The 27,799-nt window shown below is 41.2% G+C and overlaps 1 protein-coding gene across 1 annotated transcript; it reads right to left on the bottom strand.

Annotated features, from left to right (window-relative positions):
• Positions 1-15,898: 15,898 nt before the first annotated feature.
• On the bottom strand, positions 15,899-17,139 carry Kctd12 (potassium channel tetramerization domain containing 12). The gene has a single exon (XM_013009955.1). It carries the CDS (start codon positions 16,969-16,971, stop codon positions 15,988-15,990), a length of 984 nt encoding a protein of 327 aa, XP_012865409.1. The 5' UTR covers positions 16,972-17,139; the 3' UTR covers positions 15,899-15,987.
• Between the last annotated feature and the right edge of the window lie 10,660 nt (positions 17,140-27,799).

Genomic DNA, 27,799 nt, shown 5'->3' with positions numbered 1-27,799 from the left:
CACTGGTCCTGAGTGAAAAATCTAAGAGACAGTTCCCAGGCCCTGAGTTCAAGCCCCAGTACTGACAATCAATCAATCAATAAGAAAAATAGTTATATATGTACAAGAAGATTATCCCAAAATCCAACATCTAAAACTTTTTGAGCACCAACACAATACTGCAGGTAGAAAATTTCACAACTTAACTTCATGTGATGGGTTAATAGTAGTATAGAGTTGGGTTTGGTAGTCCATGCCTGTAATTCTAATTTAGGAGTCAAGATCAGATATATCACAAATCAAGGCCAGCCAGGGCAAAAGTTAGTGAAAACCCAATCAACAAGCCAGTGGCAGTGGTTTCTTCCAGCCATCCCAGCTATACAGGAAGCGTAAGTAGGAGGCTCATGGTCTGATGTCAGCATTAGGGCAAAGAGTACTAGACCCTATCTGAAAATAAACTAAAACCAAAAGGAGTTGGTGTGGAGTTGCAGAGTGCCTGAGAGGCCCTGAATTCCAAACTCTACTACTGCCAGGAAAATAAAATTTTTAAAAACAAATTAAGCTGTATTTTTTCACTACTATATAAAATCAACTTTAGGTTACATGTAGAACATATATTTGAAACATAAATCAAGTTCATACTAAGACTTGGTCTCATCCTTCATGCATCTAATAAGTTGTATGCAAACATCCCAAAATTATAAAAGGGGCTGGGAAGGTGGCTCAGTGGTAGAGTGCTTGCCCTGCATGCATTAGGCCCTGGGTTCGATTCCTCAGCACCACATAAACAGAAAAAGCCAGAAGTGGCGCTGTGGAGCAAGTGGTAGAGTGCTAGCCTTGAGCTGAAGAGTTGAAGGATAGCGCCCAGACCCAGAGTTCAGGCCCCACAACCAAAACAAAACAAAACAAAAAACAAACCAAAAAAAAACAAAAAACCTTTAAAATATGAACCATTTCTCAGCCATTCAGACAAAGGCTGCGTACCCTGTACAGTGCTTTTCCCAATAGTAAGATACAACATTCTAGGCTTTGTCAGAGGTTTGTGAGGGTCCCCCTTATCAAGTGATCCACTTCTTTCTATCTGATATCTGACTCGCTTTAGCCACCGCTGCATTGTATTATTGTTTTATTTACCTCAATCAATATGTACCACAGTGCCTTGGGATAACTAACCCAAGGAAAAATAAAAACGTGAAAACTGCAAACTCCTAGGAACTTGTCCACATATAAAACAAGGTTTATGTAGATTTCTTCTACAAACAACCCCCAAACTATCTTTGATGAGTTCTCTCATTTCTATCAGGAAGATACTTGAGAAAACAGAATTAGTCAATGTTTAAGAATTCACTGTTTTTAAGAATTCACAGTTTTTATTGGGAAATAATAAGTCTCAAAAAAAAAAACCCACTTGCTTTTTGATATGTTTTGGCAAACACATAGCCACACACAGCAAGCATTGAAATTTTCTGGGGGGGGGGGGAAACACATTTCAGTTTCTCCAATTTAATTATAAAATTCTGACTGTCCTCTATAGGAAGCAGTAATTGCTTTGGATGAGGAAGTCAATGATTATAAAAAGTGTTGTTTTTTTGGCTTTTTAACAGGAAAAAAATTCATGAACTACTTTTATGAAGAACAATTTTTAATCGCAAGAAAAAAATCTTTTCTTTCATATATCCGAGACCTCTGGCTGAACCTCAAACTCTATTAGCTTTTCCAGAATATTTCACTGAGCACTACAACTTGTGTAGTTCTCACAGGGGTCCCCATTATCTTCAGTGACACCTATGGTACAGTGTCATATAACTCACAAGCTGACCCCAGAGAGGCACAGCTCAATGGTGGCTGAGGAAGCTGGCTGATGACTGCCAGTATTCGGCTATCAATTGAACGGAGTAAGGATAGTCCTACTTCAGCCCAGAACCTCAATAGTTCATCATTCACTCCAATAGCCATTGTCATTCCAATCTATAGTACCTTGTAGAACACTATTTTATGGTAGTAGAGTACAGTGATTTCTCGTGGGAGAAGAAAAAAGAAAAAATGGGAAATGATAAATATTTGTTATGGAGCAGAGAATATTCTCTCTCTTTCCTGAAATACTGAGTCTTCTAGGCTACTTATTTGTGTGTTTTGGTTTATGTTTGGGGACAATTCATCTATCCTATTGATCCCCGCTTTCCCAAGGAGAGAAGATTCCTGATACATGGATTGGCAATGAGACATCTGCTAAAAAAAAATAAATGAACATTTCTAGAAGAAAATAACTTTGGCCTATTAGAATCATGAATTCTATAAGTTACCTGCCCAAGAACAATGGAATAAAGAGTTTTAGATGAACTTAGTTCCTGTGACTGCTATAACAAATTACCACAAACATGATGGCTTAAACATTAGAAATGAATTTTCATATAATCCTAACATCAGATGTCAAGAATGGGTTCAGCTATGCTGAGAGTAAGGTATTGGCAGGGCTTGGATTTCATTTCTTCTTATAGCATTTAGTGACTTCTGTGATCTTTGATTTATGACCACATATCTCCAAATTCTGTCTCATAGTCTGCCCTCACAGTCCTGGCTTTTTCCTGCTCTGTCAAATCCCCCTGTGTGTCTCTCTTGAAGGACATTTTTGTGATCGCATTTAAAGCTCACCTAGGTAATCCAGAATTATCTTCTCATCTCAAAATTTGCAATCTAATGAGCATCTATCTGCAAAGGTAACTCTGTCACATGGTCTCAGATTCCAAGAATTAGGATGTAGAGCCTTAGGGATGGGGAACAATTTTTACTCTATCAAACAAACTAAACTCAAGAATTTGAAGATACACTAAAAGTTGATGAAAAGAAACCTGAGTTTTACCCAGCCTGACAGGCCTTCTTCACGCCATGGCTACTTGATGGCCAGATGCTTATAACGAGGCCTGCTTGTGGGCTCTGTCACAAGGACATTTATGCCTGATAGAACTATCTGCCTTCAAGCAATCCTTGACAATTAAGAATCTGATCGCCAATCATCCATGGTAGTGAATGGCAGTAATCCCAGCTCCTCAGAAGATGGAGGCAGGAAGATCAGGAATTTGAAGCCAGCCCAGGCATCTTTACTGAGACACTATCTCAAAACACAATGAAATGAAAACAAGTGGTACAGCAGACGCACAAAGCCCTAAATTCAATCCCAGTAAACTCCACCCAAGCCCAAACTGATTTCCTCATGTTTGTGAGATAACGGAGATATTTATAGTGGGAAAGGATAATACTGTTATCTGATGCAGAAATCAGACAAACATGTTTTTCTGACTATACTACAGGGCAAAGTATGTCACCTCCTGAGTTACCAGGAGTTTGTTTGTTTGTTTTTTAAGTATGCACAGCATATTGTCACTGAAACCAACATTTACAAATCAGAAGACAATGCTTATTTCAAAAATCGAGGCTCTGGGGAAATATCTGGCCAGATTTTAGGTTCCTGGTGCTTAGCTCTGGGCTGCTAAGGTATGTAAATGATCGCATCCAGAGGCACAGCTGCTGTATGGTGAAATGTGCTGATGAAACCGAATTGAGATTCTAAAGAACACAAATCAAATTGCAAGCAAAATTACCGAGACACACCAGCCCTCCTTTGAAGCATTATAGACCAAGCCAAGAAAAATGACTAATGGGTAATAATACACAGTGCGGACAGGAATCATAAGCTAGGAAGGAAGTTGCATGTAAAATAATAATAAAGAATATTAAATTGCTAGCAGGCCTTGCCAGTGACAAATGAAATCGGGACAGATTCTTACCACCAGTTACTCACTCACTCCCTTGAAAGTGTCCCAGATAGTTGCAGATGTGTGTGCCTTCACTCTGAGTGTATGTGTGTGTGTATGTGTGTATATCATCTCTGGTCTACAAGATGACAGTAATGCCTGTCCCCAAGTGTGACAATCAAACATCACCAGACATTGTCACATGAAAACAGGGAAGATTTCCCCCTTCTATCCTTTTGAGAACTCTATTTATATGTCAAAATCTCTCACACTTTTTCAATTGGGGTTGGTTCTTTTATATAAATATATATGTATAAACAGAAACACATATACATACATATGGATAAACATATATGTCCCAGTTTCAATCTTTATCCAAGTTTACATTCCTTTACTCTAAAGTATCTGCTCTCTCCTGAGCTGGTAATCTTTAGCTGTGAGTCAGCTTCACAAAGGATGCCAATCTCAAAGCAGCTGAGACATTGTTATGACAGCAAAACCATCCTTAATCCTCCTCCCATGGCTGGTGAACCTTGGGAGCAATCTCTACATCTTCCAGAGAAAACTTTCAGTCCATGCTGAAGCTATATATTCTAAAACTTCCTTAAAAATACTATTGTGGGTGCAGAGGAGAAGATGGAGAGAATATGATTGAGTAGAAGGAATAATTTGTTCTATACCTCAGTAGGGTAATAACAGTTGGCAACAATAAACTGTATATTTGAAATGGCTGGTAGACAACACTTTGAATGCTTCCAACTCAGAGAAATGATGACTGTTTGAACTGATTTGCCCATTACCCTGATAGGGTCATTATACATGAATACATGTGTAAATACCATACCCCATAAGTATGTATAAACATTATGTGCTAATTACTATAATATATAGTTTAAAATACTCCAGCTATGATTTCTGCATCATTTACCTTTGTTTCAAAAAATACTAGTCTCATGCTATAAATCCTTTAAAAAAACAAAATTAATTTATAAAACAATGAGAATGGAAAGAACATAGACTAAGACCTTTCTTAACATTAGAAATGCTAACTTGGTTTCTGAGCCTAAATATCAATTTTTACCCAATAACCTTCCTTCCTCTAACTTGTGAAATGGGAGTTACAGTATCTTGCAAAGCCCTTTGAAAATCCAAATTGGGTGGAATTTCATTTCAATTCAAATTGAGTACCAAGTCTTAATTATTTGAGCTAATGGAGAGGGACGAAGCACCAAAAATAGAAAATTCATATAATGCAAATTTAAGCACATATTGACATGTACACATATTCTCAATTTTTCAGAAATTAGGTTACTGAAAGTTAGTAGACTCATTTGTTGTATGATTTATAACTCTCCCAAATGATGAATTGCTGTTAGGTTTGAGCATTATGTTACTGGCAGAGTACAACTAGGGAGGTGACTCTGCATACTTCCTCATTACCATTGAGGTCATTTCAAAGTCAACCTTTTGTGGGAGAATGTTTACACAAGAATTACTCTTTTTATAATTTTCTGCATTCTTTGTGCTATTATCATTAAAACCCTACTCTTGTTCTTATAGGAAAATACATGTAACCTAAGGTTTATCCTTAGGTTATTTGAAGTATATAGTTCTATAGAAAAATGTAGATTCATATTGCTGTGTGAACTTCACCCCTATATCTCACCTGAATTTTTTTTAATTTTTTTTTTACTGTCTTAGAGTAGTTGGTTAAAGGGATTTCCATTCAACATGTTGATTTGTGAGTACAAAGTACCATGATCAACGTCACCCCACCAGAAATTATTCATTTTTCTTCCTGTAGTCTTACAGAAATAAATGTTAAGTTTCTCAAAACGATTGTCTTGAAGCACAGTGTTTTGTGTATCTGTATTAATATTCTTATATTTAACAAGCAATGTTTTCCATAGTTATTTTTTATATGTTCCCGTTAATCAGCGCACAGCCACCTCAATCTTCACCTATTCCCCTTTCAATAGCCCTAAAGAATGGTGTCCAAACAGCCTCTGGTTATCTTGAACAGTACACCAAGTACAGAGGTGTTGATAAAACCAGAATGATTTTATATCTGGAAACTGAAAAATTGTCTCAACAAATATACCTTATTTTGTTTGAAAAGATAATATATTCATTGAAGGATAGTACAATAACAATAGACACACACACACACATACACACACACACACACACACACACACACACAGAGAAAGATTTCCTCATAGCTCATCATGAAATGTGTAGGGTGACCCTGTCCAAAAAGAAATATACTCATTACCTGGTTTAAATAACGGCAATCCCTCTATAATAACAATTTAAAATTTAAAAATGTGTGGTAATTATGGTGGAAAAAAGTTAGAACCCATCTGAAAAATAAGTAAGACAAAAGGAATAGGGTATGAATCAAGCAGTAGAACACAAGTATAAGGCCTTCAGTTCAAACCCCATACTAACCCACATCAAAAAAAAAAAAGAAAGAAAGAAAGAAAGAAAAGAAAAGAAAAGAAAGAAAACATTCAAGGCTAAAGTAAGCTCTTTGCAACCATTGAGTGCAAAAACACCCAAAAGTATAGTTTGCAGTTTGCTTTCCTTTTCTTTTTTTTTCTTTTCCTCTTTTTTTTCTTTTTCTTTTTTGGGTTATCCAGCTTGAATTCAGGGCCTAGGCACTGTCCCTGGGCTTTTTAGCTCAAGGCTAGCTAGTGCTTTACCACTTGGAGTCACAGCTTTACTTCTAGGTTTTTGGTGGTAATTTGGAGATAAGTCTCTCCGATTTGTCTCTCCCAGCTGGCTTTGAACCACAATCCACATATCTCAGCCTCCTGAGTAGCTAGGATTACTGGTGTGAGCCACTAGCATCCAGCTTTTTAATTCACTGTTTAAAACTAGGGAGCAAAGCTTTTAACTCTGTACCTGACAGCAATTTATGGAAAGACCTTGTACTCTGAAGGTACATAGTTCTAAGCAGAGAAAAAAAATCAACACACTTTCACTATTGTAAAGTCAGAACATCATTGTACAGATCAATTTTTAAAAGTCCTTGCAACTGTCATTTTTTAAAAAACCCACAACTCTCACCAGAGAACATTTGGAACAGGATACTCTTGCATTTCAGAGAGGTCAGATTTCTTTCCTACAACTCTTAGAGGCGCCTCTTGAAATGTCCCAGTTAAGATTTGCAAAATTGTACCAAATAATAGCCCCAGAGGAAAACTTAGAATGTGGCTGTCAGTGAACTTGACTTCCAACACATAATGTCTGTCAAGCATTTTCTATGTTAGCCAGAAATTCACATGGGGCTTGGGAACAGCTGCTACCTAACTATTGAGAAAAATAAATAAATCAGGTCCCCTTTTAATCTCTGTCACTTTCAAATCAGGTAAAAAGGACAGACCTTTTTATGCATTTATGAAACTATAGTTAGGATTGCTCAAAAATATACATATATATTGCTAAAATATATATGTATATAGCTCATATATTACTCAAATGTATCATATTTGAACAATTATAACTGAAAATATATCATGTATAACTTATACATTACATAAATAATATATAAATTGCATATAATTCATAATGTGTAAAGAGGACTTATTGACTTTTGTTAGTGTGATGTGTTACAGATTGGCAAATTTTAAGTTTTTTTCCCTAATGGAAAAAAGAAATGAATTAGCACAGTTATTAATTTATTCAACGAATTTTTATTAATGATCTATGACATGCTATATACACTGTGTTAAAACCTGGAGCAAAAATAAAATAAGCTTTTTTTCCCCCATTTATAAATAAGTGGGCAAATGATATCAAAATGAGTGAAGGGTCAGCTAAAATCACTATATAGAGGCAAGCAACCCAAGTTACAAATGAAGCAAAATCCTTAGTTTTCTTTCCCTGGTTTTATTCAAAATGCTAGGGTTGTATTCAATGCTTGCCAAAGAAGACAGAGTAAGGAAGAGCAAGAAACTGTTTCCATTGCTTTTATCTTTCTGCATATGAAAAAATTACAGCATGTTCTGATTTTTTATTCTATTTTCCCTTTATCCACCCAAAAAGGAAAATGAAACATAACAAATTCATGGGGACTAAATGTTAAATAACTTGTGAAATGTTGTCAGATGCTATTACAAAGAACTCCAATGAATTTCTATAAGTTTTAATAATTACAAAAGACCATTTTATTGGCTAGTTGGCCATGTTACTCTCTGTGAAGGTAAAGAAACATACCTGAAAGGAGAAGACTGGGCCTGGAATAGATCAGAGGCTCAGTTAATGGTTGGTGAAGCTAAAAGGATGACGTGGTATGTCAAGAAACGTGTGTGTACATGTGTGTGTGCACGTGTGCATGTGTGTGAGAGAGATACCATTTTTAATGCAGAAGAGTGAACTTATCCCTGGAATTCTACAATTTCAAAATGCTCTTTTACTGTTCGCAATTGTATTTTTAGTTTATGTAATCTTGTCATTCTTCTTATAATATGAAACCGTTTCATAAATCACTTACCAATTAAATGGATGAAATCCCATTTCACATACACATATCTCAAATAGTAAAACTGATGTTTCGGTGTCCTGTTGTTATGCTACTGATCTCTCTGTTCTCAACCTTCCAACTCCCCTGAGTAATAAGGAATGTATGATGGCTCCTCTAGACTTCATACATTTCTAAAAACCAAGTATTGGTGCCAGCTCATGGAAAACATCTCAGATAAAAATGGAAAGAAGAGCAGAGCACCGGTGGCATACTCTGTAATCCTAGCTTCTCAAGAAGCTAAGATTTGAGGATCACAGTGTAAAGCCAGCTAGAACAGAAAAGTCCCTATGAGACTCTTATATACAATTAACCAACAGAAAACTAGAAATCGAGCTGTGGATCAAATTAGTAGAGTGCTAGCCTTAAGCAAAAAGAGCTCAGCACCCAGGCCCTGAGTTAAGCCCCACAACCAACAAAGAAAAAGAAGGAAAGAAGATAGAAATAGAGAAGTCTTGTCTTCAATATGAAAGCTATGTAAAATTTCATACTTACATACAAATGACTGAAAGTTACTTCATACCATCACCATCACCACCTTCTAAATGCATTCCATTACATATCCTCCTCCACCTATGGAGGAGGTAATGTCCCAATAAACCCATTGTAAATTGAAAATATGGTGAGTCAAAAAAACATTTTTTAGCTTTTTTATTAACTTGAAGTAGTTGTACTAATGAGTTGACATTTAACAAAATTTCTGCATACAATGGCTCTTGATCAATATCATCCTCTGAACATTCTCGCCCACCCCTCTCCTCCCCACTCCTTTCCACACTCTTCTGAATTTTGTAGGCTATACATTGAATTCTCCCCCTCTTTTCCTCTTCATTCATCTACCCATCCCCTTAACCTCATCTCGCCTCTTTCAAATACCTGCTTCCTAGTGTATTTTTTTATTTATAATTAAAGATGATGCACAGAGGGGTTGTCGTTACATGTCAAGTAATGAGCACATTTCTTTTTGCGCAGTATCACCCCTTCTCTCGCTCTCTCCAAGTTTTTCCTCCCATCCCCACCCACGTGTTTTGTTTTCAACATAGTGTCTAGTGAGAACTACTGCTGCATTTGTTCACCCTTTGTCCTGCCATTTTTGTGCATTGAACTTTGACTCCATCTTTCTAAATAATTACACTATTTGAGTTCTCCCTTGCAAGGGACGCATATTTTCCTTTATATGTGGAAGCTAGATTTAGCTTATAAACTTATAAGTGAATATGTTGGGTGGTATGCAAGCATATACAAAAATTCACTGAATCTTTCTGACTTACCAAATGTCATAGCTCAGTCTCTCAGTGCAGTGCAGACTCAACCATAGAGTCATCCAATGGCTTACTGGGAGCCATGGCTCATGCACTGTCCTGCATCTCGAGACAGTACATGCTACTGCATACCACCAGGTCAGGGGAAGATGCGTGTTTAACACTGCAGGAGAACTTGAGTCCATGCCAGCTTTGGGGCTGCAGGAGAATAGCAAAACATATCCAAACAATAACTAAAATTAAAAGGATGGGATGTGGCTCAAGTGATGGAGCACTTGCCTAGCAAAATGCGTCAGGGTCTCACTGCTGCCAAAGAAAAAAAGAAATCAAAATTCAAGGAATGATTTCTAGTGAAAGTATATTTTTATCTGTACCATCCTAAAGTCAAAAATAGTATTTTAAAACAATTATAAGGCTAAGACTTCAGTTTTTCCAAAGTCTCTGAAGAAGGAAAATATATATACCTAGATGATTTCTGTCTTAACATTACTTCATACAAAAATTCTGGGACTGGGGTATGACTCAAGTGGTAGAGTACCTGCCTAACAAACATAAAACCCTGAGTTCAGACCCTAGTATCCCCTCTCCCCTCCCAAAGCTAGATTCAGGTATATAGACATATAAATAAAAGGAGTTTCAATACAGTATTCTTTGATATAGAACTGAAAAACCCTGGAGACCTAAGTACCTATTCATAAAGGTAAAACAAATGACTGATAAAACAAATGATAGTACATTTAAGCAATGGTAAATCATGCAAAAGGTCATGGAGCTATCAAATAAAATGTAGTAGACTACAGCACTAGCTTTGAGCTGAAAAACTGAGGGAGAGCACCCTGGCCCAGAGCTCAATCCCCACAACCGACAAAACAAAACAAAAACAAAAACAAGTAGTGGATAGCTCCTTGATACATGTGCATGTATTGCAAGTCTTAGGTATATGGTTAAAACAAGAGGGTAAAGCATAAACTAGTCATAATTCCTACTGAGTAGAGAAAGGGGGAATATGTATACATGTGTATACAAAGTCTATAAAGACACAGCAGGACTATAGGGAAAACGAGGGACATTTCAAAATATAAATATGTGTTCATATGCACAAAACAAAAGCTATCCGGAGGAAGTACAGGCAAAAGAAAAGAGGAAGGGCGATGTCTGGCTCATTCTACTGGACCAACTGCCAGCTTCCTGTGCCATAACCCAGCAGTCTCTGGTTTCTGTCATTTCCCAACCTCAGTACCAGTGTTCTCTTTGTAAATAAGGAACTACAGACTGAAGATCATGCAGTAGAACTCCTATAGCAAAAAGGTAGAAACTGTCCAAACGCTCCTTAGAACTAAACTTCATGAAGCATATTTTTAATTAGGAGTTTACCTGACAGCTTCTGTTTTGGTGTCCTTCAACACTTTATGAGGTCACTTCTAGTTATATTCCCAGTGTGTTTATATTCGCCCATATTCTTGATAATGGTTGCAAAGCCTGAGGTCAAAGGAAAGATTTGTGCAGGATGTTTCTTCCACAATGACTGTAAAATGCTTTATGTGTTCTTGATAATAAACTCTTGGGAAAGGACCTATTCATGCCTAGTCCAGCTGGCCAATTATTTGGTCAAGAGATAATGTGCATCATTAGTCCCACAACAATTTGGAAAGCATTCCCAGTATTTAGAGAACTCTTAATTGAAATTAGATCAGCATTTCCACCAATCCATAGCAAGGAGACCAGAGGAATTATTAAAGGAGTGATGTTTTATTTTTTTAGTGTTTAATAGAATACATAATGAGTCACATAATCAATGATTAATTACTTCACACACAGGGAGGGAAACAGTATTGAATATTTCTCTTGTACAACCAGTTGTGAATAGGGAGAGCAAAACTAGAGCATTTATATGGCTAAAGGAATTCTCACTGTTTAGGCACCTATGAAAAGACTTCATCACCATGTTTTTTGTTTATAATAGGGAGTATCTTCTTGCCTTTGTGTTTTACTAGAAATGTCTGATATCTTTCCTCTATCTCTGTGTTTTGAGAAAATGGCTCAGTGATATCTATCACTTAGCAAATAACATTTGCAACAGTTTCAGAATCCCAGATAGTGCTGTGGGAATCTTAAATTATTTAACAAATAAAAATTTTTCAGATGCCCAGAAAAATTTAAACAACATATAATTTACACCTTAAAAATTCACATCCATTATAAATGCCTTAACCCTTTGTCATTCAATGGTTAATAATGGTGGTAATTAGTTACCTTGCATCATTCATATTCAATATTTGTAGCAAAATGTACCTGACTATAAAGTCACAAAGACAGTTGTATAATTATTTATATTACAATTAATGTCTACATATTTCAAAACACATTTAGGATTTTTTAAAATAAAAATTTGGCTTGGAAAAAAAATCACAGAATATTTAAGTGGCAAGGAATCTTGGTCAACTAGTCCTTCTTACCACGAAAGGTTATAATCTAATGTAGATATGTGCTTGAATTTCTTCAGTCTAAGTTTTAGAGACTCCAGTAAAGAATCTAAATCCTCAAGTTTTAATATATTTAAGTATTTTCCTTTAATACTTCAACATATTTATTGTCCCAAAATTTAAAAAGAAAAGTTGGCTACAACATAACTTGTTTCTGGCTATAAGAAAAACCTGTTTCAGGTATAAGGGACTTGGGAAAGTCATTTCTCAAGAGACAGCATTGGATAATCTTTTTAAACTTCAGGTTTGAAATGATTCTTAATAAGGAAAAACAAGAGGAGAAAAACCCAAAACAGAATAGTCACTCCAATAGGTTTACAATAAAAATACTCAGTTTAAGGTTTTAAAAACTTAAGTCAATTGTGTAAAGTACTTGCTATTTATATTACAGAAGAAATTCCTAAGGAGTTCAACAACTCCAGTCAAAGCTTTGCTAAATGTCTGCATTACAATTTACCACTTTTGGTAAGAATACAAAAATGATTTGAATATTAGGCTGGAATTTACCATAATTTGAAGAGTAAAAAAATTTTCAAAGCTTCTTACATGGCTTTAATTTAGTAACATTCCATGGAAAATTCCAATAAAAACTGTAATATGCAACAAGCACTGCCCATTTGGTATTTGCACATTATGAATTTCCTAAGACAATTTTATCTAGTATTATAAGTATTCACTGCTGTTTTTTTAAAATCCAAATAAGAAACACAAAAATAAAAATAGTATTGTTAGGGAAAATTCTTTAGTCTCATACTTCAAGGAATACTTTCAACATTATTTAAAAAATTAGAATGTGATTCATAGTCACGTACCAAACATAGGTTAAATACTTGAGGCAAAAACATGGAACATGATAGCTCTTTTTTTATCACCACAGTCAATGATTCTGTCTACAAAACTAATTGTCTAACATCACTCAGTTATATTTATGAACATCAAATTGGTAATTGGCGCAACGTATGCAAATGCTTGCTTCTCTGAGTCAGATTAAAGCAGTCATACTCATCTGCATAGTTTCCACATTCTGCCATGATATTTGAATGGTGCTTTGGGGGGAGCTCATTCAATGGGACTCTATTAAGCATCCTATCCAAGCTCCCAGATGATCACCAACACTCCAGTTCATTCTGTAGACCTTAAATGCACATGGAAAGGAAGGGATCCAAAAGGCCCAGGTCAAGGGAACTTAATTCTGTTATACTCTGTTCTCCATGGAAAAGGAGTTGCCTTGTCATTATGTGGGGCTTAAAGTAGGAAGTTCTGATGTGTTCGCTTCAAGAGCAGAAAGAACAATCATTTGTAAAAAGAAGTCAGTTTATGCTGCCCCAAACATTAGATTCTTTAAAGGAATCTATGGGATGCAGGAGGGAAAGGGCAGAAGTTGGAGGAGTAGAAAGATGACTATTACAGGATAGAATAGTTAGGCTCAAAGTTACACAAAATACAATTCATAACACGAGTAGCAGAGACAAAATTTTAGCCTCCTAACTCTTGGACATGTGCAGATTTGAGGAGGGAAATCAGAATCACCAAGTCTTGCCATTTGTCAATGTTTCTGATCTGTCCTAAAGACAATCATTTGCTTTTTCATTGAGCAATCTAACAAAATGCCACAGGAGAGACACCCTATGTGACACTCACTCTAGGCCGGTGAACAAGAATGCTAAATCATTTGAGGCTAGACTTGTAAGTTATAGGAACATAACCCTCCTGGATTTCTGCATTTATTTCCCTTAAAATTACAGTGTTTGTACATAAAGCTAACCTTTCTAAAAAAAACATAACTCAAATAAAGAGCTTAAACTTTTCTTCCCAACTGAAATGAAAAAATACTAGTGGAATAAAAATGCAGGTGCCTTGATTTTAAGTAGACAGTTAATGGACATATTATTAGTATACAATACTCCAGGGGGAAAAAAGTATAAAGCAAACTCGGGATTACAATTATGTATTTTTCCTGGCCCAAATTCACCATAGACAAGGATATATGAAACTCACCAAAAGCTTAATATACACACCAGCCAATGCAAGTTTTCAGAGGGAGGTTATATAGGAAATGTTATAGTATTAGTAAATGACTTAAAAAACTAAATGATTCATGTAAAATGTTTATGTATGGTATATACAGCTTAGATCACGAGTCTATGAATGAAACTGTCCCACTTCCTAAAATCTGTCATGAACATAGCAAGATACAGTACAAGATTCGTTTTAAAAAGGAAGGAGAAAATAGCACTAATTTAAACACTGAAGACGACTCTTACAAATTCTTTAAAAACATATTTCAGAGAAAGATGCAAAAACAAACGAAGAGATAGAAAGGCTTCTCCGTCATCGCAGAATTCCAAAGGATGCCTCACAGAAAGAAGCATGAGGAATCGGCCATTCCTCGTCACTTATGGTGAACATAGGGTACACACTGGGCGTTCATTCCACACGAGAGTAAAGGCATAAGGCAACCAGGTCTCCTATTTCTGTTGCTTTTCCCTAAAACACCATTTTATTGCTCTGCTCACATTTAAGTACTTATTTTGCCTTCATTTAAAAAATATTCCATTTTCCATATAGATAGATAGATGGACGGGCAGCCCTCCGTGGTTAAATTTCTATGTAGCTCTATCCATTTTAACGTCAAACTGCATGAAGGAAATGACATTGTTAGCGTTTTTTGGGCGGCGGGGGTGAGCAGTAACGATTTGCTGGGCTTGAATACAATAAGGATTTTTCAGTAAGATTTTCTTTCTAAAGAACCAAATTTGAACTAACTCTGCTTACCTAACAGATTCTAAAATCAGGATTTATAGCCAATAAAGTAAAAGTTGAAAAACTAAAATCTGACTGAGTAACGCTTTGGTTGGGTTATATAAGTATTCACAAAATAAGTTTAGGGAGTCAAAATTGTTTTTTAACTGGGATCTGTCACTAATATTGATTAAAATGCAAATTTGCAGTAACTTTGCTATTTAAATGCTCATGTACTCAAATGGATGGTACACACTTTCAACTTCCAAATAATGCATGGGTTATGTCTACTGTTCCCTCCCCATCTTTCCTCCCTCCTCTCCTCCCTCCCGCCCGCCCCGCCCCAACCAAGTCCTAGATCTAATTGGCTGTACCATCCTACTGCCCACCAAAAGACGTGCATTACTACCCAGCTCCATTCAAATCACTGCCAGGTGACTTCTGGCAGCCCCTGGCAATCTGGGCCGCCTCGCTTCTTGGGAGACAGCAGCATCCTTTCTCTCTCTGGACCTCCAAGGCTGCCGTATTAATCAATGCAACCCAGACCTCCCTGGACAGGAGGGAGTAGCAAGTTTAAGCTACAGACAAAGCTTTATTCCCGGCTGGAAAAAAAGGATAAGATCGTTCACAGTGCTGGCTCTAGTCCAATACTGTAACTTTTCAAAACTTTACAGTCACTGACTGCACTGCCCTCCACGGGGGTCTTAATTCAAGCATCAGTCTTCCAATCAGTTTGCGAAAACTCTCCTTGAATGAAGATCAGAAAGACCGTTAACCACCTCCTAAGCCCCTCACCACCCCCTCCCCGCCCCAGTGTTATCAGTTCTGATCTCTTAAACCTGAAAGGAGTCCAAAGGACTTCAGAAGATAAATCTTCTGTACACTAATCAGGCTCTGAACAATTCAGTCTTTGCCAGGTGCTTGGTGCTTTTGCGCCCACGCTGCCCGCTTGGATCCACGCGGAAGTACCCCGGCCCCGTGGGGTGGAGGGCGCGTGGGTGGAGGGCCACGTTCCAATACTCTTGGTTAGTTAGCCGGGTCCACGGACGAAGAAGCCCAGAGGATGTGTGGCTGCAGAGTCTGAAGAAGGGGAGCTGACGGCTCTGGAGGAACTAGTGAGGGGATGGGGGGGGCGGGGAACGGGGGAAACCGGGGGGGGGCAGGGGCTGGGGATCGATCATCCTCTCCCCCGCGTGGAGCCGGGGCAGTGGGCGCGGGAGCGGCGTGGGGACCCGGGGCGCTCACTACTCCCTGCAGAAGACGTACTCGGTGTAGCTGGTCCAGATCTTGTCCTCGCTCTGGTCGGTGCTGCCTGCGAAGGCGCAGGTGCCCGTGGAGCTGCACGCCACCATGTGGAAGCCCGATTCGGACAGCTTGTCGAAGGCCTGCTCCAGGAAGTTGAACTTGAGGTAATAGCGCGAGGTGTAGCGCTCGGGGGGCCGATCGGGGTCCCGGCTCTCGTTCAGGGTGTCCCCGAACACCTCCTTGGCCAGCGAGGTCTTGCCGCACACGGTGATGCGCGCCACCCGCCGGAACTTGGCGTCCGCCTGCGCGTCCCGCCCGATGGTGTAGGAGCCGCGGTAGCCGATGGTGATGTAGCCCGATCGCCGGCTGCCGTCCAAGGACTGGGACGGTGTGAGCAGCGGGCCCGCCGCGCCCCCGGACGGGCTGCGGCTGGCCAGCTCCAGCGTGGGGGACGGCGCTCCGGCCGAGGCGCCCTCCTGCGGCTCCGGCTCCCCGTAGCCCAGCGGCAGCAGCTCGTCGCCCAGGGAGCCCTCCTTGTGCACCCCGCGCCGAGAGTGCGGCGGCGGCGGCCCGGGGCCGGGCTGCTGGGGCGCCCCGAGGCGGCGCACCAGCTCCGGCAGCTCGAAGTACTCGGCCTCGCGCTGCAGCCGGCTGCGCTCCGGGAAGTAATCGGGCAGCACGAGCTGCAAGTCCCGCAGGTAATCCAGGATGTAGCGGAAGAGGAAGCCGTCCCGGTCCAGAAAGAAGCGGCCTTTGCTGTCCCGGGCCAGCTCCTGCGGCTGCTGCTGCGTGAACATCCGCCAGAGCAGGGACTCGGGCACCGACACCACGGTGCAGCGCCGGGTCACATACACCTGGCCCCCCACGTTCAGCTCCACGATGTCGGGGAAGAGCGGCGGCTCCGCGGAGGACGACGAGGAGCCGCTGCCGCCCCCGCCGCCGCCCCCGTTGGGTAATCCTCGAGTGCTGTCCGCCAGAGCCATGGCCAAGAAGTGCTCGGGTTGAGCCGGCGGCGGGGACGCACCGCGCTGGCCGCGCTCAGGAGCCGCGGCGCCGGGACGCTCGCTCAGCCCTGCACCCCGGCCGCGGCAGCCAGCCGAGAGCTACGCGGTGTGAGCGCGCCGCCGCCTCCGCCGCCGCTGCCTCCACCGCCACCGCCGGGCGCCCCCCGCGAGCCCCGTGCCACGCACCCGCCTCGCCCGCGCGCTCCAGGCGAGTGCCGGGTCGCGGCCCGCACCGCGCTTAAGTAGAGCCGCCCCGCTCGGGCGCCCGCCGCGGCGCGCAGGAGGCGTGGGCGGCCCGGAGCTGCGGAGCGGAGCTCGGCTCCCCCGGGCGGGGGCGGGGGGAGGGGACCCAGACTCGATTTGCATCTTAAACGCTGACGCGGCTCGGGGCTGCTGGCTCCACCCCGGCTTGCGCTCTGGGGCGGGGGGGACGGGGGGGAGTGAGCGACCTGGGTTCCCCCCCCACACTCGCTGCTGGTCCCCTCCCCGCGCTCCCGCCCAACTTTCTCTCTCTTCAGCCACAGGCTGTCTCCCAGGATCGTGGAGTTACGGGGGGCGGCCTGGGCTCCCCAGCCCCGCTCAGCGCCGGCACTCTAGGAAGGGGGACGTAAACTTTCTGTACACCCCCTCCCCGCCACCGGCGGAGCGGAAATGCGGGCCGGCCGCCGCGCCCGGGACCTGGCTTTGGCGCTGCGGTGAGTGGACCGGGTCCCTCCCTACTGGAAAGTTTTCTACACCAGTCAAGAAACCCTAGAGGGGCCGAGAGGCTCTGGAGTCCCGAGGCTGCCAAATGTTCTTGTTGCTGCCGCGATCGTCTAGGGAAAAAACGAAGTCCCTAGAATCAAAACGGTATCCTCCGTGTCGGGCCTAGGGCGCTCTCCGCTAGCTCATTCTCTGGGTGTGGATTCTGGTCCCGAGACCTCACAATGGGAAGCAATGGGCAAAAGGTGTGGTTTGAGGCGGTGAGTCTCCGCGAGGGCAGCCCGGGCAGCCCCTCCCTGCGGGGGCAGGCGGAAGGTAAAGGGTTCGGGAAGACCACCGACTCCCTTCAGAGGTCCGTGAACCACGCACCAGCTCCCAGCCCCGGCGTTATTTATCCTTCCAAAGGTTCAAGCGCCCTGGCTGGACTTTCCATTCAGTTCTTCCCAGCTCCCCTCGATTAGGCAGTCCTTTCCAGTCTCAGAGAGGGATATTTGTATATTCGGATGCCTTCTTCAAGATCCCATCCGGTCCTCTAATTCCTGCTGCACCCTGCACATTCCCGTTTACCTGTCAGATTGAGGCCCACGGAGGACTCCTCTGCCAGAAAGCCTTTCCTGGTCTCCCACGTGGATTTGGGGATCTGGATGGCTCCCTAACATATGCTCAGCACACATTGTGAAATTTTATATTACGAATGATTATCTGATCGCTAACTTCGGTAATATTCATTTACTTATTCATAGTGTATCCTCAATTCAAGCTGACAGCATAAAACCACCCCCAGTGGCTGGAAGTGGATCTGCTATCCAAGGCTCAAGTGGTAGAGCACCACCTTGAGCGAAGAAGCTAAAGGACATTACCAGGTCCTGAGTTCAAGCCCTAGCTCCAGCACCAAAAAAAAAAAGACAAGATAGAGAAGAGTGTTGAAAAATCGTTGGGCCAATTAATGCGGCACACTAGTGCCACCAGTGCCTGCTAGCAAGGAAGGAAAGACAACAATTTCCAAGGCTGAGGCAGATTGCTGAACAGTTATCAGATCCACTTGAAATTCAGGCTGTCAATCAGGATAAATCAGGAAAGATCTTTGTTCTTGATAAGTATGTTTACCCTTTTGTGTAACTTCCCAGTGAGCTTTTATAGTCTCCTCACGGATAAGTGTCATTTTCATTTTGAAATGTTTATGTCTGCTGAACAATTATTGCACTCATGTCAGTGAGCTGAAATAAGATCAAGCCCCAAACTAGTTTGTTTAATTGCAAGTGCAGATTTTGATACTGAATATATTTCCTCACTCTCTTTTTGTATTGTTTTGGGGGGATAAATAATAGCTGACACACAAGTCCCAAGTTCAAATGCTGAGTTTCTAGGAGTATGTGCTATTTATTGGTTCATGGGCCTGACAAAGAAATACTTCTAATTGTGTCAATTCTGCACGTATTTTTTAGAAGGCCTGGAGCTTAAACTCAGGTCCTGAGTACTGTCCCTCAGCATTTATGCTCAAGGCCACCACTTTACCACCCATGTGAGCCATAACTCGACTTCCAGCTTTTGGGTGGTTTAGTGGAGCTACAAGTCTCACAGACTTTCCTGTCAGGCTGGCTTTAAACCATAATCCTCATATCTCAGCCTTCTGAGAAGCTAGGATTACAAGCATGAGCCACCAGTGCCCATCTTTTGCACATATTTTTATTTTTTTAATTTATTTATTTTTAGAATTTTATTGTAAAGGTGACATACAGAGTACATTTCCTTTTGAATGGTGTCACCCTCTCCCTCTTTCTCTCCCAGTTTTTAACCCTCCCAAATTCCCTTCTCCCCAAGTGGTATAGTTCATTTCCAACATGGTGTCCAGTGGGTTTCACTGCTGAATTAGTCCACCCTTGGTCCCACCATTTCCGCTGCACATACTTTTAAATAATTATTTTTTTGTATCAGCACTGTCTACAAGACCTTTCCAGATTACTTACAGGTCTCATCATCCTGGACCAAGCCATCATTACCTCTTTCTTGGATTATTACATTGGTTGCCTAACTGCTCCCACCCTCGTCTTTTTGCAGGAATCCTATTACAACGTAAGTGGATACAGCACTCTGCTCAGGACTATACAATAGCTTCTTAGCTCATCACAGCCCCTTGTAACCTATAAGACTCACCATGATTGAAGCTGCCCCAGACTAGTCTCTGGTACACCTCACCATTTTGCTAAGCCTGAGAAAGTGTCTTCAACCAGCCACAGACCTTTTCCCCTCCTTCACCCTTTGCTCAAAAGACTCATTCCTTCCCCCAGCCTCCATCGCATACCTTCTCTACGTGTTGGCATGTTTCCCTTCTGGTTTCTTCAAGTCCCCTTTCTGTTTCTTTTCTTTTCTTGTTTTTGTCCCAGTCCTGAGGCTGGGTGGTGTCCTTGAACTTATTTTTCTCAAGGCCAACAATCTACCACTTAAACCACAGCTCCACTTCTGGCTCTGTTTTGATAGTTAATTGGAGTCTCAGTCTTTCCTGCCCAGGCTAGATCTCAGCCTCCCGAGAGGACAGGCATGAGCCACCGGCCTGTTAAGTCCCTTTCTTTATCTCTCCATTAGTGAGGTGTAATGCAGCCCTACTCCAGAGCTTCTCTTTCTCTTCCATATTTGTTGATGTCTTTTTCCCTAAATTAGACTATAAAACCCCAAAAGGTCAAAGATCACTGTCTGTTTGATGCATCGCTATATCTCCAGTGCCTAGGACTGAGCTGGTGTACTATAGGTACAAGTCTCTGTTGGTCATTCCACTAAGATTTATTTAGGGCTCCTGGTAGGGTCCAGGCAATGTGTTAAAAACATAACCACTGCCCTCTTAGAGCTCAGGTCTTTTAAGGGAGACAGTAAATACATATGTGTATTAAGTGCCTTTCAGATGGTGGTAAATGCCACATTAAAAATAAAGAGATGTACATGGCGATATGACTTTAAATCCAGAGCCTGGGGAAGAACTCATTGGGGAAAGAGACATTTGAGCTGGACCATAGGACACATTGTGAGGAAGAGTGTTCTAGGCAAAAAGTAAGCAAGGCAAAGGGGCCTGGTCTGGAATGAAGTTAGTGTGTGTCACAGCTGAAGTTTATGTATGGGGTCATCTGCATCCTGGAACCTCCACAGAACCCTTCAGATTAAGTACAAACTCAACTGTGAATGGTACTGCATGCTTGCACACCACCATCAGCTTCTACCTGTTTGTCCACCACAAGCTAATCTACTCCAGGAAAAGCTACTGTTGTTCCTTATAAAAGCTAGGGTGTGCCATGAAAGATAATTGTGAAAGTGTGATTTGATACTAAAGCAGTAATTTTCTGGTTGTTTTGGAGTGTTCTGTGTCTTGCACATATCTTAGTTTTACAAAATATAAGAAGAAATACAACTGAGGGATTTTGATGCTGGGACCAGAGGACCTAGCTGTGTTTGCTGGGAGCAAGTGATCCACACTGGGTGTGCTCATTGTGTTAACTACACTAACTGGAATCCAGGAAGATCTGGAAAACCACTGAACCTAGTTTCTAGTGATGGATATATAGATGTGCCTTGTTCCTTTTCAGGTGACTCTTCATACTCTCCTAAATAAGAGACAATATACATTAAAAGAACTTGATCTTTTGATCCTAAAGTGTAGGACACTGCAAATGTGTCTGGACTTAACTTCTAATTTCATTCCTACATACTACCTGGGCTTGGCAGCTTTCTCCACCCCCACCCCAGCACTTAGAAACTATTGTAAGTACACACCCAAGATTGAAGGGAAGGAGAATGGAACATTAAAAGAAATATAAAACTAAATGGGGAATAACAGGGGAGAAATTAAGTGAATGCCTCTGAGGACTGAATGGATTTCATATATGTGAGAATAATCTGCAAGCTGTAAAACACCATTCAAGTGTCAGAATCAGTATTTTCCACCACTTATCACGGTTCCTGACAAGTCTGCTCAATAAATAATGAATAAATCAATGACAGAAGCATTAACATGTGCGCTGTCAGGGCAGGGGACCAAAGGCAGAACAGAAATTGTCCTGAATAAACGTCTGGTGCATTTATCATCTTCCCAATATGGGTAAATATTGTTGTGTATGGGAGTTTTAAAATAATTTTTGCTCAAGGCTGGTGCTCTACCACTCTCTACTTCCAGCTTTTTGCTGATTGATCTTGGAGATAAGAGTCACAACAGACTTTTCTGTCCAGACTGGCTTTGAACTGACATCCTCAGATCTTGGCCTTCTGAGTAGCTAGGCTTGTAGAGGTGAGCCACTGGTGCCTGGCTGTAATCTGTGCTTTAAAAACACTGCATTTTGAGGCTGGGAAGGTGGCTCAGTGGTAGAGCGTTTGCCTTGCATGCCTGAGGTCCTGGGTTCAATTCCTCGTTACAACATAAGCAAAAACAAAAAAGCCGGAAGTGGCGCTCTGGCTCAAGTAGTAGAGCGTTAGCCTTGAGCTGAAGAGCTGAGGGACAGCGCCCAGGCCCAGAGTTCAGGCCCCACGACCAGACCCAAAAAAAAAACACTGCATTTTATAGCCTCTTGCTTGGTTAAGTACTTCAAATACATTGAGAAGTCGTTTCTAAAGCAAGCACCGGTGGCTCACCTCTATAGACCTACCTATTCAGGAGTTTGAGATCTGAGGATCTCAGTAAAAGGTCTGAGCAGAAAAAAAGTCTATGCAGGAAGAAGAGGTATAGCTCAGGTTAGTAATGCACCAGCTTTGAGCAAAAAGTCTAAGCAAGAATACAACACTGTGAATTCAAGGAGGGGGGGAAGGAAGAAGAAGAAGAGGAGGACGGGGAGGAGGAGGAGGGGGGAGCAAGAAAAGGGGAAACAGTTTCTTTAATTCTTCCACTTTGCAGAAGAGATGCAAAGATGTTTAACTTGGCCAAAGTAATACCACCATTTATCTCTGTTGGAGGCAGAAATGTTCTAAAGCCCTTATGCTTAAGCCCTACAATAAAAGGAAGCACCTTAAAAAGTAGCCACCACACAAGCGGAGGGCTAGGAAGGAGTTCAGTCCTTGGCACTTATTTCTTCTGCTCTGGACCCATAGCATTATCTTGCCTCAACCTAAATTCTCTAAGGACACACTTGAGCTCATAGATAAAGCAGGCACCCTGCTATCTTCTTCGTTGCCCAACTCAGTCATATATAAACAATGGACTTTCTAAGTATGATTTTTTTTTGCAAAGCACCAGCTTCATAGAACATTTTATTCTGATTTCATTAACAATGACAAGGATAAAGTATGTCTGGGAAACTTCTGAGATCTGGGTTCAAAATACAAGCAGTATCTACCAGTTTTCTGGGGCTCAGAAAACTAAGGAAATGCATTTAACTTGTGGCTTTAAATGTCTAACTCACCCAAAATAAAAAGGTAGATGCCAGATGCGAGCAGCTGATGCCTGTACAACTAAGTACTCTGGAGGGTGAGATCAGAAGATGGCAGTTTGAAGCCAGCTCAGGCAGGGAAGTCTGTGAGACCAATGTCCCCAGTTACACACCAAAAAGCTGAAAGTGGAGCTGTGGTTCAAGTGGTAGAGCACAAAAATTGAGCAAAAATAGCTAAGAGATAGCACCTAGGCCCTGAGCTCAAGCCACATACTAGCACACATACACACACATTTTTGTTTTTAATGGTAGACCTCACACACACAAACAAGTGATTCTGGCATTTTTGGCCAAGGCGAATAATTAACATCACTGATGTTTCATAAGTTGAACACCTTGGTTTCAGATTGTGATATTAAACTTGGAGGTGAACTATTCAGGAGTTACTATATTCCGATCCTTTGCTCCTTTCAGAATTTCCATGTGGTCTGATTTGCTAAATTATTACCAATTTGAGAAGAGTTATGCAAGCTGTGATACAAATGAAGAAAAATTATTCAGGAAAGTTAGGCAACTTATGGCTACCTTTTAGGTAGCCAGGAATGCACATGATGTCTGTTACGTACCAGCATGCAGCGCTGGTGTTTCCTGATGCACCTTGCATGCGTTTCTCCCTCCTTGGCCGCCACATCAGATCAACAAATCTGCTTAGGACTTTTTTTCAGAGGACATTTACACAAGAGCATTGTCCTGTTACTTTATGCTTATGTCAAATTTGATGCTGAACTCATTTAATAAGGCTCTAAAACAGGACAGCTCACTGCAGGGAAGACCCACATGCCTGAAAATAGCTTAGGACAGGGCTAATCTTCATGAGTGTGAAGCTCAGGTGATGATTATTGGGTAATCACCTTTTGACATTGGGCTTTTAAGATCTTACCCCTGGAGTTCTCCTGACATGCTGAATCGTATTGAATTTGGGTTACTCAGAAAGAAGAAGGGCTGATTCAACTACAGGGATTTTAATATGTGGTTCCAGAAAGTCTGCATATTTCACCGTGAGGTTTGGACAAGAAGCCAAGCCACTGACTAGACTATAATGGTTGACATTTTATGTAATTGTAAGATCATTTGTTTGATATAATTAAGGGGGGAATCTTTCCTCTCATTGCTTTTCAGCTATAGCAATAACCTTAATATTTTCACAATACAGAAATGGGCTCAAAGCATGCTAAGCTTTAAACTTATATTACTTAATATGACTTACTTCAAGAAAATATACCTATTTTTCTATAGTAAAGTATAAATAGGAAAATCATGCATGTTGGAACTCAGTTATCCTATATTCTTCTTTTGGCTTTATTTAACACCTAAAATGCTGAACAAAATTGGTATTTCTCTCTGAAAATGGAGCAAAAATACTAGCCTCATCAACATCTTATGATATTAAATGAGGTCATTTCATTCCATAGTGTCTGACACATAATCAACCCATTAGGTGTCCTTATAATCCGAATATAGTAACCTCTTCATGCCCAGTTCAGGGACACAGCCCAGGATATGATGAAGAGCTGAGCCTAAAGAGCGCAAAAGCCCTTGCAAACCATCGTGATGTCTCTTCAAAGCCTCCAGGCAGTAATGACTCTTTAAGAGGAAGAACAGGGCTGGGAAGGTGGTTCAATGGTAGAGCACTTGCCTTGCATGCATGAGGCCCTGGGTTTGATTCCCCAGCACCACATAAGCAAAAAAGCTGGAAGTGGCGCTGTGGCTCAAGTGGTAGAGTGCTAGCCTTGAACTGAAGAGCTGAGGGACAGCGCCCAGGCCCAGAGTTCAGGCCCCACGACCGGACTCCCCCCCCAAAAAAAGAGGAAGAACACCCACAACACCCATGCACATTCACGGATAAAGAAGTCCCGCACGGGTGTAACCAACTTTACGGGAAAAGTTGCACACTGAGGAGAACTCTAGCTCCTTGCGCATGCATTGAACAACCTTTAAATTGCTTATGGCACACTTGGTATGTGCCTGATCTTGCCAAAAGTCACGGATGGTTTAACAGATTTGTGGCCCAAGACAAGTAAGCAACTAGCAATAGCAGGGGCCATTGGCAGTTCCTCGTGTCACATGTGAAAGTCTTAGGGTGAGAAGTTACATACTGTGAATCAGGGAGCTCTATGGAAACTGCACAGATAATCACCTCAAGAAAATCATGGCAAACAGCATGCTTCCTTCAGCACTGCCAATTTCATGCATTGTGGCAAGACGAGGTAGACAGAGTAGATCAGATAAATTGTGCAAGTCATTTGAAAGCTCACCCGCTTTCAGACAAGAGAAATGGAGACTGGGTAATCATATCAATTGGGTGGACATTTTTTTTAAACAGCAACATTTAGAGATTATTGACAAACTGAACTGAAGTGAATGAGCTAGGAGTAAGTTTCTGTTTAGGACTTCATCAATTATATACTTTATTTAAATCAACAAGTTAAATGAAAGTGTGGGGATTATGGTAATATAATTTTAGATGATGCAGATCTTGGCAGGCTAGCTAATTTCACAAATATAGCATTAACATTCAAAACTCATCTATATGGCTTTCCACCACAAAGAGAAATGGAAGAGAGAGGCTGCAGGAAGAGTAAGTGTAAAGGCATAAAGTCACCTATAGTGCAGCGTAGAGAATCTGCATCAACTGCAAGTTTGCAAAGCAACATCATGGTGCGCACCTGCGCGTGCACACACACACACACACACACACACACACACACACACACACAGATCCCTCATTTTAAAACATCAAAGCTGAGCATGCAATCATACACACTCATAATAACAGTCATGTGATTCCTGACATTTAGTATCTGCTTCCTGACATCACGATCTTGTTATATTAATAGGCAAAGATAGGCTAATAAAAGACCATACGCAAGATGATGGAAGTATTTTATTTTTCTTTTTGCCTAGAATTTTATCAACTGGCCTAGAAACAAGTGCTACTACAGACAGCAGGGAATCTTGCCTTAGTGTTCTCACACTACTGTAACCAAATGCCATCAACTGGCTGACTTATAACCAGGAGAAATGAGCATTTCCCCATTTGCAAGGCTGGGAAGCTAAAATCAAGTCCCTGAGGAAGGCCCACTGCAGGTTCAGAGTGCGTTTCCTCTGTCTCCTCATGGATAGAAGAGCCACACAAGCATGAACCCATCCACAGGGAACCTGATTGCCGCACAAATACCCCATCTCTCAATCCCTTGTGTTGGGGGTTAGGTTTCAACATATGAATTGGAAATGGACACAAACTTTCATACCACAGCAAGTTCCCAACACCAAGGGGGAAAAGTAGAACAAACACATAGAAGTTATTAAAAGGTGACATTCAGGCTTAGCATCTAGAGTGCACATTTACAGGAAGGTTTGCTTCATAAGTGCTGAGTTCAAATCCTGCCAAAGGCTAAGCTGCAGAATCCTCTAAGAGCAACAGCAGAAAAGGGACTCAGGAGTTCAGTTCAGAAGCTACGGTAGGTGTATTTCAGACAATTTTCCTTGCTAACTGCTTATGCAAAAATAGGCAGTTCCTGCCTAATCTTCTCTCCCATTTTCAAGCATCAAAACTTGCTTTGACAGTCCTAATGTTAGAGAACTTAGACTCATTATCAACAGCTAATTCATCTTAGCTACTCCCTATGTCCCAGAATCTTGCAAGTAGTAGATCAAACATGCCTTATGTGGCCCATTACCCATCAATTAGCAGATTGAAAAAAGGAAAATAAAAACCATGCATTTTTCTGGTTGTTAAATCTTTGACTAAGTGTTCATGGAATACCCTCATTATAAAACATTTCCACATGGTTCTATAATCATCTATTTTATTCATTTATTTCAATAAATTCCAACCACAGTAGTATAACAAGTGAGCATTTACTAATAAATCTACATTTATAAGTATGTTACAGTGGGAGTAAAAACCTATTAAATGAACTAGCATCAATCTACACATTTTAAATCATTTCATTGCCTTAATTGATTTTTTTTTTACAAATTGAATTTTTAAACTATAATAGCTTCCTACCTGTTCACTTTTTCTGGATGGAGCTGAGGTATAGACCAAACAGTGGTTAAAACCCTTATGCTGGTAAAAAATGAAATAGTCTTTATTCATTTGGCAAAACCCACATAACTAGGCATGAACCCTAATAATACAGACTTCGGTTAATAAAAACACATCCAGAAGGAGCTCAACAAATGTGCCACACTGATACAGAGCAATGGAAAGAAGAGGAGGATAGTACACAGGAAGTCCTTGCTCTTTGCTCAGTTTTCCTGTAAATCTAAAAATGCTCTAAGAAATCAAGTCTATTAATTGAAAGAGGAAAAAAAAGCTAAGGGTTAAAAAGGACTCAGATTTTCACCAGCCTTCTAATCACCAGCCCTTGAGCCTTAGAAACTACAGTGTTGTGTTCATATGTGTTTACAAATATTTCATTCATAGAGGTATAAAGATACCACAGACAGATAAAACCTTAGCTCAGAAATGGTCATGATGACAGTATGTCATATTACCACCATCTAGATGTTTATCTTTCCCTATTTAATATAAGACCAGATGCCCTTAAAGTTCTCACTGACAATGTAGTAGTGTCCCATGGTTAAGAATTTTATGCAGGCGCTGGTGGCTCACCCTTGTAATCCTAGCTGCTCAGGAGGCTGAGAAATGAGAACTGGGGTTCAAAGCCAGCCTAGAGAAGGAAAGTTTCTGGAAC

Source organism: Dipodomys ordii, unplaced genomic scaffold, assembly GCF_000151885.1.
Source record: "Dipodomys ordii isolate 6190 unplaced genomic scaffold, Dord_2.0 Scaffold1, whole genome shotgun sequence".
NCBI lineage: Eukaryota > Metazoa > Chordata > Mammalia > Rodentia > Heteromyidae > Dipodomys > Dipodomys ordii.
Note: the sequence above shows the minus strand (reverse complement) of the source record. Positions and strands in the feature narration are given on the sequence as shown.